Raw genomic sequence first — 20,135 nt, 5'->3', positions numbered from 1 at the left:
AGCAAGCATAGGTAATTCGTTTTCAGAAGTTCAGTGGGAACAGCGATGAGGTAAAATATTCTATTGCCAGTGGTTGGATTGTGTTGTGGCAGCGCCATGCCTCTTCCATGGAATTTACTGCGCGAAGATAATAATTTCGATCTGACTAGAAGGCTAGACCAGTTCGCCCCTATTTTCTTACCCCTTGTAATAAAAGAGTCGTGGAATTAGACGTCACTGTTCGCATCAGGCAAAATCGACGATAGGTTTCTCAAAATTCCAGAACATAGATCGAGAAGATGGATTTAGTAGAGCAGAATTAACGCAGTTGACAAAATCTTCCTCGTGAGAAATAAAAACTGAAATATCTCTTCAGCCATGGAGAAGTAGGATTATTCATTCTAGATTCGAGTTAAAAATTATATTCCTCTAGATCGTCGAATTCTTCGTGGAAATGGTGCTTTATTTGGGTGGAGTTATTCCTGTGGATCGTTGAGTTTTTAAAAATAGCGATTAGCACATACGTTTATAGGAAACTTAGATGTGCAAATATACGCAGAATATATAAACTATGTAAAAGTATATAAAATATCCGAAGAAAAGTATTTGTTTGATCTTCATTTATGAATTTGTCTCGAAATTTCCGCTTAAACAAAATCTTTTATAATATTAAATAACATCAATTATCATACACACGCGGAACAGGTTATAAATCAAATTCGCAATAACGTATTCATTAAAATGGAAGACTGTTAATTAACGTACTGTTCTGTTAACTGTGAGACGCCATACGCAATTGTATTGTTTTAAGGGTGTACGTTTGCTTAAGAGAAAATGTTTAAATTTCATTCTTTAAAAAATCATAATCTTAAAACAGCTGTCTTAATTAACTACGTTAAATGGAGTTCCTTACACGAGCTTTGCTAATGAAAAATTGAAGATACATGAAATTTTTACCACGTTTCCGCCAACGGTCAAATAGAATTTTACGTAGAATTCTAATGTTTCATTTTAATTGGGACGTGGAGAATTATGAAGTCTCCTCCGAGAACAGAAACGTAACCAAAAGAAGTTAAGAAACTTTAGCACTCATAATCAGCAGGAATTTGTAATACTGCTCCGTTTTGAATAATTATCGAGATTAACTTCGCTAGATGGTAGTACAAAAGACTTATAACTTGGTAATTATCAACAACAAAAAGAATAAGACTTATTAAAGTACCAAAAGATGTAAATTTAGTCTAAAATTTCGAAACGAAATTTTTGTTTCGTTTTTTGTAAAAAGTGATATACATATCTCGATAGGAAATAATTTTTAAACCATGCTGAAGTATGCGTCGCTTATACTTACAGAAACATTGTATTTACAATTAAATATTTCCTTCCGTGATTTAAAATGCGATTGCGTGAAAAACGCGAACATTCTTTAACGCAAGTTACACGACGCTATTGTACAGCTACGAAATTACTGCAAGTTTATTTGCTTCAAAATTACTTGGCTTGGATCTAGCTTCGTATTCATCAATTCGATTTGTCAAATTATGATGATGATGTGGTTGTCATTAATCAATTTGAAACATAATTCTCTGTAAAATACCTATGTTTTCAATATCTTTTATTTTTCTCTAATTTATCATTAATTGATACTGTAAAATCAGTCTGTAAGAAAATGTTGCAAACCAACGCAACATATAAATTCAATAGATTCATTTATATCATGCAAATTGTTAAATTTATGAAACATGTATATCGCTATAAATTTTTTACAATTTATTACACATTGTCAAAAAACCTATCAAGTAATAATTTCATACGAAACATTTAAATCGTTCCAAACGATTAATGTCTACGATATAAAGAAAAGATAGACAGACTTACAATTATTATTTCCATCGCTCGCGTCACAGCTCACCTCACAAATTAATATTGGTATAAATTTGTTACCTACCGTATATGAAATTTATACGATACAACGATCACAAGCAATTCCAGCATTGCCAAATAAATTAAAAATTATAAAAAGGATAGCGAAAGATTATCAAAATAAAATAGTTTAACTTTAGATTCGCATGAAACTTTAAGAAAATTACTATCCTTTTCCATTCGAGTTGATTAAATTTTACAAAAGCGCCATTATCATAGGATCAAATGAAATTGTAAAGACTGTACAATTTCTCGTTCCAGTTATAGCTTAATTTCAGTCCGGAAACTGTTAAGTAGCCTATTATGGGGAAGAACGGGGGAGAAGTAAGCCAGATGCAACTTTAGATAAAAATTGTTCTTCTTCCTCTCTGCACGTAAAAAAATTCCTTTTTCATATTTATAATCTGATAACTTTAACGCCTTTATGACGTTTATATTGGTCTAAGCAAAATTAAGTTTTATTCTTCCATTAATTACTAATATACATGAAATATATATTGCAATATACATGAAAAAAATATTGGAAGGAAATGATTAATATTTAAATAATTGCTATTATGAAAATGCACGCAGAATATTGTGGATTTCTCGATTTTTAATGGAAAATTTTCAATAAACGAAATGGATTTCATTTCACTTTCTTTAAGCTTCTTTTAGAAAGCTTCACGAATGGGAAAGGTAGATACATTTGATTTTTATAACGTGATCCTGATTGATTCATCGCGGTTTTATCTATATGCAGTAACATTTAACTAGATTCTCGATAATTCATAAACATTTCTTTATTTTCTTATATCGTTTATTTAAATCGATTACTTGAAACGTTTCTGCACATTTTAAATAACGTTATTTTAGGACGCAACTAGAATAAAATTTAAACAAATTCAATTCGCAAATCCGCGATTTATTTCGGCGAAAGTGTAATAAATATTATTACACATAAATTTTTTTAAAAAGATCAAAAGAATGATGAAAGAGTGACAAACCTAAAACACAAAGAAAGAACGTTTGCAATATCGTATGCTTTATGATTTTTACCAATAATAAATTCGATTTATCCATAAGCTTTAGACGTAAGGACATATCAAAGGCAGTTCTCAAGATTCTAGAAGGTAAATTTTAACAAAATCTAAATCAAAGAAATTTTACAAGTTAACGATAAAAAAAGATGCTACTTTCCATATAGAAAGGGGCGATAAAGAACGGAGGAGACTACGTTGATAGTTTCCTCATGATAGTTTCCTGTAATTTCATGTCAAACGCGATGAACACGATATCAATGTGTTTTATTTCATCGTGCGTTTCATTTCAAAATTATTAGTAAACTGCGAATTTTTATGCATTTACGAGAAATTCGAAAACGCTAAAGTGCAAAAGATGCACGTAATATGCAAAAAAAAATAAAACGGCAAAACTTAATGAAAATCCTCGTTGTATGAAGTTACTCACAACCATTTTTGCCACGAAAGATGCTAAACGAAAAATGTCAAACATTCTCAGTAGATAGGGATAATCAAGAAGAATTCTGTTGTCCACCTGTGAGTAAACCGAAAGTGTAAACACGGGACAGACTGAAAAGTTATAATCTGAAAAATAGCGAACAGTCACGTCCGCACTATAAAGCCGGTCCGTATCCAATAACTATCGACTTCTCTGAGAAAAGAAATTTCCGAAGAGAATGCGGGGGCGGGTGGATGGATAAGCCAGCACGATATTTCGCAGCTGGCTTTAATGAAAATCTTAGCGGAGAAAGGCGGTGGGCGTCGAAGGTGGATTCCGGCCGCTTCCGCAGAAATAAAATTAATCGAGGGCTTACGAGTTCCTTCTTCGGCGCAACTTTGCGCCAGACGTCCGTTCTTTTCCGGCGTTATTCCCACCAGAGATCGAACTTTTCATTTCCACGAAAAGCTGCAGGTTCGTCGGCTAGACTACGTTTGACGAATTAATAACACGTCGAGAAACACGTTGCTCGCTTGCCAGTCACATTGTATTTCCCACCGATAAAGGGAAAACGAAGCAAGAGTAAAACGCGATGGCGCAACGCGATACCTACTACAGAGATATAAAGATAGGGTGTATGAGTGAGCTGAAAAACGATATAGAAATCGAATGAGAACGATGTATAGAGGTCCCTTGTGTCCCTGTTTTAATAACGTATGCGCATTCGTACAGTAAATATGTAATCGTAATATTGATTAATAATCGACATTAACGTGCAGTTGACATGTCTGATCAGCCAAAAACAGTAGGGATTTATATGCAGCATTCTCTTGCTACTCCTATATCGTAGCCATTTACACGGTAATATATTGCTGTGTTAATTCAACTAGAGGTAGCTGTCCGATCGAAAGATGATTCTGAGAAAAATACCTCTTATTATTCAACCAGCTTTTACGCGCAACTTTGTTCGCCTCGACTACTAATATACGGAACAATTTTTAAGCAAAGGAATTTTTATAGGTTGCTTGCCTACGTACTTTATATACTAACAATTAGATTGTTCTCCGTAACAATGAATATTAAATTATAAAAAAAAAAGTTCGATTTTAGAACAAACACGACGTGAACAATAACTGTGGTTGCTTGACCTTTACCAAACGTGGGAGCGTATAAGCTATTTCTCAGCTCTTACAAAACTGATCGAAATGAAACATACTCTATTTTCTTTCCTTGCTACTGAGCTATATAACAGAGAAAATCTCATCAAAATCCGTTCAGAAGTTTTTACGTGACGCGACTACAAACGGACAAATAAACAGACAGATAAAAATTCCAAAAATTAGTTTCTTCGACTCCGTAGTTTATGAGCTCCTGGGTGACTGTTTTATTTATTGCTTTTTATTCCACGTACAAACGCAACCCTTCTACCGTCTTATGATATATACAGCATATACAAGTAGGCATCGATTTCACATACGTCAGAAATATAATTGTTGTATCTTTAGCTTCAATGTAGGTACGACTTTCTTATTTAATATACATATAAGTAAACTGTTTTTGCGCTATCTGGAAGCAATGACTTGATTTAAGCGAAAGTTGCAAATACGCCCTTTTGACTTAACACGGCGGCGTACGACTCACGCGCTTTATTCTTCTATCTCTATGATACCCTACCTCATACTTATAAAAAAAACTCAATGTTCCATTTATTTAGATCTTAAATAAATGGTATGAACAAAAGCTAAGAAATAATTAACCGACGTTTATTGATGCTTATATTTTTCTCTACAGAAACGACGTTGAAGATTTTCTAGCATTATTAAGAAATATTTAGAAAGAAAAATTGCACTTGAATTCTATGCTATAGTATTCTAATTGATACGCAGGACATTTTCCAACAAAAAAGACAATTTTTCTGTTTTAACATTTACAGTGATTTCTGCGAGCATTCAATCGTTCTACCTACGAAGTATTATAAAAATCGCTATAATTTGGATACTTTATACGGAGCCTAATCGTTAAAGATGAAATCGAATATATTGCACATAATTTTTCGAATCTAACTGGATGATTTCGACTTGTAGGTAACGCTTTTACAACACGAAAGTCGATATTGTATTACATATACCAGAGTATATTGATATATAATTATTCACCATTATTTCATAAATATTTTAATAAATTTAACTACTTTAGAAACAAAATGATTGAATATTACAAATGCAATATAATGCCAATCGAACAGGCGGTAGGACAAGTTTGTTGAATGCAGCGGATCTTTTTAATGGAAATTACGGTTCTACCATATTGAACAAAGGAATATTTAGAAGAAGAGCAAAGCGGATAATAGGATTAAGATATTAGTACGAATTATTACAATTGTTAAAAGTTTACTCGGTTGCATAAATTTTCATAATCCCTCAATCATTGTTTTTATACGTTGTATTTATTTAAATCAAATTACCTTAAATAACCATTTGTTAAATATGCAAGCGAATGGTAGTATCATGTAACATATAAGAAATAACGTTAATAGTTCATAACTTTTAATTAGATAATATGATATACTATGCTTCATTTTCATTGCTGTAATTAAGTTTAGCTCGAATAAACTTATTTACGCGGAATTCTAGTTACATAACAACTACCGACTGTACCAGTCGAGAGTCGAGAGTTGAAACATCTTGTTATATCGTAATCCTAAGCTCTATTGTGATCTACCTTGAAGATCAACCAATCTTGAAAATCAGATTACGATGAGGGAATTACTATCAAGCATGAGAAATCCAGTTCTTTTAAACCCTCAATCAGATAAATATATACTTGTGATTAAAAAATAATTTAATAACTCGCTTCAAATAGAAAATTGAATCTTCAAGACCTTCGTGATCGTATGATAAGACTTTCGTATGACAAATGATCAATTAACGTTTTACTAGAAAATTTTCTAATTCTTTAACAAACTTTAGGACTGGTTTTATAAACAAAATTTAAACACAATTGTTATTAAATACAAAGCTATAAAAATATAGTAACCCCAAGCAATGTTTAATCGTTAGTCGAAATGTCAATATTTAAACATATCGTATAAATTCATAGAATTTCTTTGCGAGTGATGGTATAAAACATCTTTAATTGTAAGAAATCTGGAGATTAACCACATCAACACTCAGTTAATTTCTTCATCAGCTTTATTGCACGATCATAAAAAACGTAAAGATATAACTCAGAAACAAAAAGCACGGGCAATAAAGAGTCGATTACGAAAACAGATAATCAGATAACTGTTTTAATCAGTTTTATTGCGCAACCGTAAAAAGCTGAACAACCATAAAACATCCATAAATATAGAATTCAGAACCAAAAAGAAAGGAAAATAAGAAGTCGATTTTGAAATCGGCTTTTAGCTTCTAAAGTTAAAAAGGAACAGCAATCTTATCTATACTACAATCCAATACTTTTAACATTGCAAAACTGTCATCTGAAAATGAATAAATCTATCGAAATTACACAACAATTGGAAAGGAACTTCTTTATAGAGGCGATTTCAGGGTAGGAAAGATCGATCCCCCGGAATTTAAATCCGACCCCTTAACTACGAGGAACGCGGAAGCCACTTCGAGAGGTTTCTTACTTCGAGCCTCTTCGCCGTGCCACTTGGAAAAATAATTTCAGCGAAATGAAGTCGAGAAAATTGCTTTGATTAAAATATCGAAGATCCAGTTCGAATGAGATGACGGTGGTTACCGCGTCCGGTCAAGGTCAGCCAGGATATTGTGTCAGAAATTGAATGGTGCAGAAAACTTAGCGATCTGCTGGATTCTCGTTCTTAATCTCTCAATCCATTACTTCAGGACAAAGCTGTACAAAATTTATATTATTATAATAAAAACGCGTTTTGAGCCCGAAGGACCACAAATGTGTCAAAAATTGACTAGACTGCGGATATTTATGCAAATTCGTATCCTTATGCATATAATTAATACTGCAACCTAGGTAGATAATTGTCCTACTACTTAAATATTATAACGGGTACCTACTATATTTTGCATATTTTATATATTCTTGCATATTACTTCCATTCTATGCATTTTTACATATTACATTAATTCCGTGCACTTTTGCATTTTCAAATCGTCGCCCTAGTTCTTAACTGTTCTAACTTCTTTCTTCAGAAAAATGTAATTAACCGATCCACATACGTCTCATTGGTATAAAGAATAAAAATTCATAATGAAGATGATGAAAACTCTACTTAGAAAGCGACAAATATTCAGTTCTTTTTAGTTCTTACTTCACACAATATGCAATATTTAAGCTTCGCGAACTACAAACTCAATTCTCTCAGTTTATAAACTAGCGACGACAGAACACTCAAGAACAAGAGCGACGAAATTTCCCATAAATACATAATGGATCCTAGTAGTAGTCTATTAATCGCTAGATTGCGAATTTTTATACAAATTCATATTTTTTACAATATAAGTTAAAAAATAGAATTTTTTAACCGGAAAAATTGATTTACCTACCAAATATTATTATAGAATGCATTTGCATATTTTATATATCCTTCATGCTATGTACATTCTGTGTAATTCTTTTTCTTCTAATTTTCTATAAACTTATATAGTATATCCGCAGTCTACTGATCACTATTATCTGCCTAACATTTGTACTTCTTCGGTCGTTCACGTTTCTCCTTTCTAACAAACTCCGTTAAATTACAAAACAATTTAATCACGGTGCAGTACAACGTGTTTCCGAAGCACGACGTACCATGGACTAATTCTTCACTACGCCAAGAGAGTGTCCGCTCGGTAAATTGATAGCTTCCACGTTTTACAGGATTTTCTGTGCGCGATCATTAAGGTGCACGAACGGTTGAGAGCGTGACGTCTCTACAAAAAATAAAATTAAAAAAAAGGAACGAAATATTCTCCGCTCCTTTTCCTGTGCTCTGACGTTTCGCGGTCGTACCAACTGACCCAACTTATATTTCCAACTCTCTCGACCCTGGCAACACGCCTAACGACGCGACCGCTTAATGATCAGAGAGCTGCAGTCCTATACGTTCGAGAAGGAAACCGAAGCCGAAAGCAAGAAAATCGACGTTCTAAAATACGATCGACACTCAGGAGAATCTCGATCCTACGAACGGGTCAAATTTAACCCGCCGTTAGCTGCAGAGTTCAACGAATCACAAATCGAATCTTCCTCGTTTGCCGTTGACCTTAAACCTTCGGGGCAAGCCCGGAGATTCCTGCGGATAGCTTGCCGAGCTCCCTATTCTCGTGAAAGCTAGGAACGTTTTCTTGATATCGATTGAATTTATACGACTTGCAGTCGGAACAATTTTTAGTGGATTATTGTTGATATCGGGTGGGCAGTAATTGAGCCTTTCAGAACGTTGATGAACTTCGCTAGATCGAATAGCAATTCGGACTCTTTTCAAAAGTGAATGATCCGCATATGAGGGGGAATTTAACAACAACTGTGAAGAAACAAATTTTTCTGATTAACACGTTGACTGTCAACATGGTATTTGGTGGCCCATTTTACTCAATTTTTTGGAACGATTAAAATAAGATAAATTTCACGGACTAAAGTATTTACAACAATGCGAATGGCTTGTTAACAATGCAATGTTATCAGGAAAATGTGTGCAATGCGGTATAATAAATATCACGGTATGTTTCAATCTACAACGTGTTAAAAAAAGCAGTGGTGGCAATCAGCGTGTCAGAAAAAGATGGAACGTTAAATAATATGGTGAAATAATAAATAACTGCGTGATATAAAAATTCTAAAATATTTCTTAAATTAATGGCTCAATCGTATGCAAAAACAATGAATAAACATCGATATACTAAAAGAAAGTTGGAAAGTTTCGCTTCTTCCCGACTATTTTTACCCATAAATTTATAGGCACACGCGAAAAGAAAGCCTCCGCTGGCTCGACGACAATGAAAGGATGAGGGAATGAAGAGTACGAATGGCTGAAAAGTATAAAAGCGGAGAGGCAAAGTCTAAAGAACACGGAACGCGGACACGCTCCGGGTCAGCGAAGGGAGGAAGAAGGAAAGTCTGCGAATGAGAAATTTCGCTAAAGTACGAAACGAGAGAAATGAAAGAGAAACGAAAAACTGCACGAATCTGCCTCTTTGTCTGTGTATATACAGTCTGGGACAGAAATAAGTGGACAGATACTGCAAATAGGTATCAATGAAATTTAATCGAACTAATGTCATATCTCAGCTTTATTGATTATACGAAGCACTTATTTGCCAAACCTGTTAACTCCACAGAACAGAAAATAGTGAAAATTAATGAAATTGTATACGATAAGCAAGTGAATACGAGCTGAAGAATCAAGTGCTTTGACACTAAAATTTCTAAAATTTAATCAGTTTGTCCTGTGAACCGCCCTGTGCTCGTATATTCTTATAGTATGTATATAAGTTATTTAGCAAATAATTGAAATTAATATTTATATTTTTCTGTATATAAGTCGTATTCAACAAAAACTTTCTTTTTATCTGTTTCCACTACCTGCCCACTTATTTTTGCCTCCAACTGTATCTTGTACGTATGCATGCGTGTGTGATTGATATAAATGGTTAGAAGCACGTCTGAGTGGTTACACGTGACCTAAATGTGAAAAGAAAAATGTAGGAAAATGGGACATGATAAGGAATCGCTCAGAAAAATGTACGTCGTCGTTGACCAGAAGTGAGGACATGACAGATGACTCTAACGAACACGTTTAAATACAAGGAACGCACAGTAGAGATGCCCTGAATCGCTGTTGCAAAAGACGTTCCAATTTGTTCGAATCTTTTGACATAGATAAGGACAGATTTGTCAAAATATCCTGTCATTATCATGAACGTATCCCATGAATGCCGTTTATTTATGCCAACGATTTGATAAAGCCAGCAAAGTAAGTGAAATACTATATGAATTTTCAATTTGTCATTTTGACTTCATTTTGTGATAAATAACATATAATTAATTATTACGTCTTTAGTAACTTTGATAGATTATGTGAAAAGTATTCGATTTTTACTTTTAAAACTATTTATTGTTCAAAATATTCATCTTTCATCGTAGAATCTAAAATTTGAAAACTATGGTCTGACAATATCAGTGATAAGTTCTAGAAGTTATCCTTTATTTTCAAAGATGAAGAAGTGCCATTTTTTTTTATTAACGATCGCAAGATTACTTCTTAAAGTATCGATGCATAATCAAAAATTATTATTTTCCAATACGAATAGTGACACAAATATATATATCTATCTGCACTCTTGAGTAAACTTCTGCCAAATTATTTCTTTCAAAACTGAAGATAAGGCAGATCCATAAATTGACCCATAAACGCGCTTTCTTCATGACGGAAGACCTAACAAATACCTACCAGTAATCAAGTTCCATCCTATCACATTACGTATGACAAGGCTAAAAACTGACGCCATTGACAAATCTGCTTTTTCCGAAGATGCATTCGAAGCAATCATAAAAAGACAAAAGAATCGCGATTTCCGATTCGCCAGAAATTCCTCATGAATATCTCATGAGACAAACTGTTCAAACCCCGTCTTCTTCTCGAAAGGTTGCTCGCGTTTATTGGCTCCGATAACGCGTAGCCAAATTCGAACCACACGAAAGAGAATGTGGAAAAATTCAGATATGGCGAATCATAAAGAACAGATTGCGATCTCTTCGAATCCCGCACATTTTTCTGAACGTGAAAAGTAACATGTCGCGTGTATGTGAACTTTCGAATCAGGGTGTGAGCGAACGAGTAGAGAAAGTGACACAGTCGTTGGATCAAGCTGAACGTGAGAGGGAGGATAGAAAGGGAGGAACGAAAGAAGGGAAGAAAGAAAGAGAGGGGCAAGTAAGGAGGAACGAACGAGAGGAGATAAGGGAGGAAATATAGAGAGAAAAAAAGAGAGAGAGAGAGAAAGAGGAGAAAGGCTCCGGCGGGGGCCGCTCGTCCATGAACCGAGGACACTGATCACATCCTCCTTGGACTGATCGGCCCTTTTTCTCGCTTCCTGATCCGTAGGTACGTCTTTACGATAGTCAGTTACCTGATCGGCGTCTTCATATTCGCAACGATCGTCGGCCAGGTTGGAAACGTGATCACCAATCGAAACGCGAATCGACTGGAGTTCGAGAGATTGCTCGATGGCGCCAAGACATATATGAGACATCATAAAGTACCAGGCGGGATGAAGAGGCGAGTACTCAGGTGGTACGACTACAGCTGGTCGCGAGGAAGAATACAAGGCGGTGGTGACATCAACACCGCCCTTGGTCTACTTCCAGACAAACTGAAGACCGAACTGGCGCTACATGTGAATCTCTCCGTATTGAAGAAGGTTACCATTTTTCAGGTGAGTTTCTCTTCTCAAGTACTTTATTCTGTGTTGTCCGTGAATGAACGCGACGAGAGATAGTTCTCTGTTTATTGCTAGTAGTAAGTAAGAGAAACGGTTTCAATTTGAGCATGGGAACTGTGACGACGTTCAGAATCTGAGATGTTCATCCGATTTATTAGATTGCAAAATTTTTCAGATTTATGTAACGTATTTTGAAAATTGTCTTAATGTAGAAATTTACCTTCATCAGATATAAATGGTGCTCTATCTCAGAGATTTATTAACCATTAAATTATTTGGTTTAATGATGCTTTATATATGAATATTTTATAGTGGTCTGATAAGAATATAGAGTTAGAAATATTCTATAAAAGATTGCCAATTTCATATTCATTTTGACTAGCTCCGAATTTATCGATAGATCAATGATTCGAATAAATAATTCTTGAGTTGTACGACGCTTGATGGTATGACTTTCAATTTCGCTAGAAGTATTTTTAATCAAAACGTTCGACTATAGCGTGAAAGGAACGCGATGATTGCGCGAATTATTGGCAAATTCCCCATTTCTCTTGGAAATAGTAGAAATAATCCTACATAAAGAGGTTGGGTATGCCAGCATGATTATTGATTTGTATTTGATATTCCGCATTTGTTTCTGCTATTTGAATTATATTTAAATTATTATAAAAATATTTATCTAGGTGATAGAGATTTAAAATTCAACATATTCGAAAGGTACAAGTTACTAATATTTACTACGCTAAATTTATTATGGTATTAGTGCCAATTAATACATGATATATAAATCACAAAACACACTTCCGCAATTTGTTAAATAGTTCAAAAAACTATTTGCTATGACTAAATTTTATACGTAGTCTTTTCAGTTATCTACCCTATGTGAAATGAATAAATTTCTCGTATTTCATAGCTGAACAGGAAATATCAAAATGTTCACTTTCATCGGTGCACGAAATGTAATGGAAAATCATTTTATATGGTTTAAAGGGTCTTTTAACGAAAGATACATCAATGGCCTTTTGCTATACGTATATATATATATATCTATATATAGCTATATATATGTATAGCTTGCTCGATCACAGAAAGAAGAGCACAAAATAAGAAAATATTTCAGCTCGAGAGAATCGTATCTCATATCTTTTTGTTCCTATTTTACCTTCTTTCTTTTCTTTGTCTCTGTATTGCCTCCATCGTATTGACAATGCGTCGAAATGGTCGATACAAACGGGTATGTGACATATACCTCAATTTATATAATATATGTATATATGCATGAAAGGCGTGTCTATGGAGCTGCGAAAGAAAATTTTGGATTTAAACGATATGGAAATGCTGCTTCATAGTAGACAATACATTTGTAAAGCGAATAACGAAATTACAAAAGTATTGTAAAAACGGGAAGATAACAAACATTTACGATATAAAAGGTAACATACAATGCTATTACTACTATGATCCTTAAGAATTGTTGAATAAAAAATTAATATAAATAATGTTCTGAAATATAATATTATTTGAAATAAAAAATTGTAACATAATACGGTAAAATAAAAAAAAGCTAGCAATAATGAATGTTGTCTTGTAGAAAAAATGAATATGATTTTTTCATATTTATGCCCAGAAACTTTCAACTTTTCAATTAAATTCCAATCGAATTTTTCTTCTTAAAATCTTTAACAATATTCAATTTCTAGATTGCAATAGCTCTTCGCCGCTTATAGACATAATATCAAGGAATATTTGAAATTATAAGCTTGTCTCTAAATTCATAAGTACAGATGAAATCCGAAAAATGAAAACTATTGTCACTAAAAGTTTCATCAGTCACGCTCTCCAAAAATATAACAGCAAACATCAAATAAAATAGTACGCGATTTGGCATCGATTTCGATATTTAATTTTTTTTTTTTTTTTTCTTGGCATCGAGAATCATAAATATTCTTAACCATTTTACAATATACTTGAACGAATAAAACGAGGAATGTATACGTGTAGAATTTAAAATATAAAAATACATATACATCATATATATTCAATTGCGTCATAGCAATAGGAAGGAATTACATGCGATATTAACATATCAATGAACATTCTCTATAATTCTGTTAAATTACAGTAAATACTACTTGTCATTGTTATTAATTTCTGATTTAACATTAATATGCAATGTAGATTTATAATTGAATGACGATTGCTCGTCATGCTAACGCAGTTATCCGCGTGAAGTGCCATTTCGATTCAGTTGAAATCGATGTTGAAATACGCGCAATCGAAGACCTTATCGATCACCTTTAATAGCAATTCCGATTCAATTCGGTATGTTCAAGCATGACTTCTCACACGACTCCAGGGCAACTGGTCTGGTAATAGGTTAAACTCATAAGTGCTTATAGTTGATGATGCGATGATCAACTAAGTGCTATCTAAGAGACTCTTCTAATCAACATTAAGCATTACATAACATTAAGCACATTTTATGATTACTGTTAATCCTCGAGCCGCGACGCCCGCACATCGCGTCTACTTATTCTGTTAATAAATATGTCTACTTCTTTATTCTGTTAATTCTAATAAATCTACGTAAGATAAGTTTCGTTCGCAATTTTGTATAGAGGAATATGAAAAAGCTGTCCAAGATTTCGTACAAAAAAATATGATAGCTGATTTTGTACAGGAAGATACGTTCCCCGCGGTTAGGGTGTCAAAAGTGTCACTAGCAAATAAACTATTTGATTTCACAGGACTATTTCACAGGAATTTGAACTTCTATGAAATGCTTTATTTTAAAAAGGAATCGTTCGTTAAATTTTTGCTGTTTAACTGTTTAAGATAACTTTTGAGACTTATTGCAACTGTATACTATATTAAACTAACGCACAGCTGAAATCTTTCAAGAGGCCAAATCAGCGATAGGAAAATTTCAAAATTTTCTGAAATATTTTATGCATATTCCTGAAATGTATTTCTTCAAATACATAGCGAATGTTTCATGGTGAACAAACGAGGCAGTTTGTGTGTATTATGATCAAACATTAGATCAATTGACCTATTGTTAACGTGTATAGCAAACAAGCATAATAAGATTGAACCTCTGGCAATCAGCCTACGCTTGTAATAAATGAGATTCCTGGACACAAACGCAACACAGCTTAAGATTTCAATTACAATCTACAATAAAGAAAACAAATTTTCCATTTTCTATAAAGCTTTCAATAAGATCTTTTATCATCGCATTAATTAAAAATACACATTATCGTACATTGAATACTTAAGTTCCACGATGTAACCTTCCTTCCGGATTCTTTAATATCATAACTTCACAGAATTTTAAAATAAATGTTTTTAAATAATCCAAATATTTTCACAATATTTATATTCTGCAATTATTATTCTACTCTGAATTTAATATATTTTTAATTACTTTACATTTTCATATCTACGTCGTTCATTCTATACGTGATATTTCTCTCCTCTTTTTAGTGTTAGAATGGCAAAAATGCAAAAGTACGTACATACGGATGATCTGTCTGGCCGGAAATACGAGCCACATTTCCGGCGAACGATTTCCATACGAACACAAACTGTAGCGTTAGCTGAACTGTAGCGCGACAACGCATCAAATAAACAATAAAAATTCCACTTTACCGTCGAAATTCTATTCTTTTTTTGGCTTCCTTTTTTTCCTCGTACCCGTTTTTCTTCTTTTTTTTTTTTTTTTTTTGCTACGCAGTTTCACGGTGTAAGCGGTACAGGTAGACAAAGAAATATATCACATACGAATAATCATGAAAGAAATATTGGAAGATTATACTGTCTGAAGAAACGACGTTCCGTCATAAAAAAGAGAAGGAAGAGAGAAATAGAACAGTTTTAATCTACGGGTCTGCGAATGCCACGATAAAAATCGACGTATCCGAGACATACTGGCAAATCGAATGGCTTTGTTCCAGGTGTTGCGACAAATTGAAATGTAAGACGTCGATTACGTATGAATCTAATGCATGATTTGCTAGTAACATCGGCGCGCTGTTTATTGCAGAACAATTGATCGTAGTGCCGCTTTAACATCGAACTTTTATTTTTCGAAATTTTTTATTTTTCTTCGTATTATATTTTATTTATTTAAAGAAGATATTCGAAGCTCAATTTCAAGTCCGAAGAAAATATTAGTCTAAATATAACAGTTTTATAATATAATATTATCTATAATATAATAGTAGTCCAATATAATTTTATAATATAATATTATAGTTATATTAGTTACATAGTTATATATAATATAATAGTTTTATAATGTAATATTAGTCTAAATATAACAGCTAGTTTAATGATATAACAGGTTTACACATTTTGCAGAATTAAATAATTACTAACTGAAAGGGGCGTTATCATAAGGGTTCCTTTGATATGAGGTTTAACAAGAAAGATGTTATTTGATGACGGGATTTACTATCCGTGTTACCTGATATCCTTGATGAGATTAGATCGATATTCTAAAGAAGGACGATTATTATAATTTTTATGATAATGAGTAAACTGCGAATACTTATGCAAATTCGTATTTTTCTAAATAGAATTTACAAAATGGAGCTTAGATAGAAAAATGTTTTATCTATTAGGTATGTTACAAAGTACTGTACTTATACATATATTTCTACATATCACGTGCATTCTGTGCATTTTTGTATCTACAAATTTCTCATAAATGCAGAAAAATCCGCAGACTAACGGAGAGTATCACATGATTCATCCTGCATAAAACATTTATCTATCTAATTTCAACAAAATTATATAGAATATTTGTATTATCGGTTTGAGCTAATATCCTACAACCTTTCAATTGTTCACGCTGAATCTAAAACGTTTTCTTTATTCTCTCGATGAAAGAAAACGTACGTTCACAGCTAAGACGAAATTCGTTCTCCTTAATAGTGTTAGAAAACACGGAACAATTGAGATACGAATGGGCTTGTAATTGCTGTTTTGTGAAACAGGTTATAGAACAATTTTGCACTTCGCTTCGTCAGTATCGTAATAAAAGTTTCTTCGGTTACGCAAGATTTCGCGCTTGCATTGTTTTTTATGGGCCATAATATAACCGAAGATACGGCCTCTTCGGTTTCACTCGCAATGGTACACAGGGCTAAGTAAACGTGTAAACGAGGTTTGTAAATATAATGCGTTTCCTTGTAGTTAAAGGTACTTGCAGTTTAAGGAAAAATGTAACGAGATCTAAGCGGAAGTTCTTATCTTGTAAAGTCTTCGCTTCGCGCGCTTCCGTCGGTTCTACTGTTGCAATTTATCAGATGTTCTACTTTCCCGATAGTATAGCTTTAATCAAAAGTAACTATTTGCTTAAGTATGGAAAAGATCGCACAGTAATCGTTATATTTAACTTTGGCCATATTACGCAGTAAAACAGTCCAAGAAATACGCGCATTTCAAAAGTTTAGCTTTTCAAAACGAAATGATGAGTGAAAATACAAACAATATCAAAAAGATATTTCATTTATGATTATTCGATGTTATGTTTCATTTCAATATATGATGCAAAATAATCGAAGATGGAGTAATCGAGATTATTAAATTACTACAGGATGCTGGATATAAAAATTTATCATATATATATATAATATAATAGGAATTAATAACACAACATAGAGGTATTTTTAGAAATTAAAGAAACATGGCTTAGTTTAATATTATTTGCAGAAATAAATGTACGCACCATTATTTGCTAAATATCATTTCGAAAATATATTGATATGTTATTGCGACAATATATAGACGGGCAAAAGTAAATAGAAAAATAACTAAATCAGCTTCCATTTAAATAAATAAAATTCAGACAGAAACGATGTTACGTCACGTTACGATAAATGTGGATGAAAATAAACGAAGTGTACAGTTACATTAATTTGAGAATATAATTAGCAGAGTAAATCTGAGTTAAATCGATTAGGAAATCAATGAACGTATGATTGTTAAGCTAACTTCTACAACAAACTGGCCGCACATCGAAACTGATTTAACGTGAAATCTATTCAGCCTTGGGCAATGACAGATCACGAATTCAATCGTCTCGTGCCAGCCGGTGATGCAATTAACGTCGGACGTAGACACATTTGCTCTTTGATTTCCTTCTCAATCTCAATATGTATATCGTGTACCGAGCATAGAACACAACCAAACGTATCTAAATGATCTTATTTTCTGTCAAATATGTAGCTATATAAATTACAAATTTTTACTGATAATTTATATTACTAATTTGTCCATGAAGGAGTTAATAATTTATTAACAACTTCCAGACCTTTTTCCTTTTCTCAATCTATCTAAAGTAATTCTATTAGGTTGTCCCAAAAATTTCTTTCGTTTTATAAGGAAATAATAGACGCATAACATTTTTTATTTCCATTTCAAAAAAAAGTTAGATTATAAAAGTAATAGAATTTTGTCAGGTCTATATCAATTACAATAATGTTAACAGAAAGAAGATTAGGAAGATTGTCTCTTTTACTTTTTTCTCTTGATTAACTAAAATAAACAATAGTGATGGAAGAAAAAGAATCGTGTTTTTAAAACAAGTATAGTTTACTGACAGAAAAATAATAATTAATGTACTTCGATGGACATACTCTTCAAATTCGACTTTGTCCTGTTTTACACACTTTAATTGTAATATTCTAAGCTCTCAAAAACTTTTTAAAAACTCAAGGCTACTTACTGATACTTCCTTATTCCATATTTTTTACAGATTATCATAATATTAGAAGTATTGCTATATTACAATAAGTTTTATAACAAATTGCTAGATATCGTATACCGTCTAAAGAATTTTATTCGTTCCATAAAACCAGTGTTGCTAAGAGGATAAAACTTGTGGATATGACAGAAAAATTTCTCAGTCGTGAACAGACCTTGCTTCGAAACTACGAATATAGAAAGGCAAAAGAAGAAGATGGAGAAGAATAAGTTACGAGATGCATGTAGATTCAGAAACTTCGACATACCGCGCGAGAAAATGCAACGTGAAGGAATCTGAAATCATAAAAAGGAAAGAAAATATTCAAGATTTTAGACGTTAAACCATTTTATAAATAATATCTGCTACATAAACAATTTTGTAAAGCAAACATTAGTAAATAAAAATATTCTTTATCGTGCTCCTTTGGTATATGTAAATGATTGAAGATTAAAATTTATGTAAATATGTGTATATATATGTATGTAACATTTCGATATTAATAACAATTAATTATATTTCTTAAAACCTTGAATTAGGAATTAAATACAGTTAATTACAGTAGATATAGTATTTTCACAGCAAACAAAACACACGAGAATATTTCAAACAGCATGAAGAAAATGAAAGCAATGCTTCCATAGTCTTTACATACCGAGGAAGAAATTAGAATTTCAAAAGAGATACGTCCGATTTATGGAAAACCCGGACTAACAAAAGTCTGCTTTAATGTTGGTGAAACTAGATACCACGAGAAAGCCAATTATTTAATGCAACCAAATACTCAATATATTTATTCAATGAAAATTGAAATCGTCGCAAATTATGATCGAATGGATATATACTAACATTATTGTTATTAATATTAGAAGACGATGTATATACTAAAAATATACTACTACTGGAAAGGATCTGCTTCCTATTCAACAACAAAATTTTTCTCCCAATTCCTCTTTCTGTGAAGTAAGCCCATGACTTTGACAAGAAAAGAACAAATGCAGATAACCAGACTCAGGATAACTTACTCCAACGCATTCGCATCTTATCAGAAAACAGTATCCTGGATTCTGTGAATATTGCAGAACCAGCAACGCCGTCGAATACCTACTTTGTTATTATACCAAATTCAAAGATACAAAGAAAAATATCCTACGATGTACAATCGCTTCCAACTAATAGTATACGACGTAAAAATTTACGACGAAATTTACGAAGTAGAATTAAAAAATTTCCTAAAGGAGACACCACATCTTTTACACCATCTACAGAAGTATAGAAGTATAAAATTGCACTAATTGGCTAACTAATTACTTACTAATTAGCAGCACTAATTACTTTGGTAACTGTACGAAATTAAGCATGTAAATACTATTCAAAAATGTATATATGTAAATGTATATAGAATACATGTAGTTGTAGTTACTACACGGTTACCAGGGCCTAGTGTATCTTGAGGTTGTACAAGAGTGTAAATGAGAAAGCTATGTAAGTCAAGGTTATTCTGTAGCCAACAGGCAAAAATTAACAATCTACATACATATACCTTACCAGGAGATGTGACGAAAACCAATAAATAAATAATAATAAGTTCAATAATTAAATAATGATAGCCTGTAATTAGAAATCGAGTAATA

General features: G+C 32.8%; 1 protein-coding gene across 2 annotated transcripts in view; it reads left to right on the top strand.

Annotated features, from left to right (window-relative positions):
• LOC117161529 (uncharacterized) overlaps positions 1-20,135 on the top strand; it is an 81,140-nt gene that overhangs the window by 41,737 nt on the left and 19,268 nt on the right. For both annotated transcript variants that reach the window (XM_076625833.1, XM_033343130.2), the window contains one exon: positions 11,414-11,744. In XM_076625833.1, coding sequence (XP_076481948.1) covers positions 11,414-11,744 — 331 coding nt within the window. The remainder of the gene's footprint in view (positions 1-11,413; positions 11,745-20,135) is intronic.

This window comes from Bombus vancouverensis, chromosome 2 (genome assembly GCF_051014615.1).
Source record: "Bombus vancouverensis nearcticus chromosome 2, iyBomVanc1_principal, whole genome shotgun sequence".
Classification (NCBI taxonomy): Eukaryota; Metazoa; Arthropoda; class Insecta; order Hymenoptera; family Apidae; genus Bombus; species Bombus vancouverensis.
Note: the sequence above shows the minus strand (reverse complement) of the source record. Positions and strands in the feature narration are given on the sequence as shown.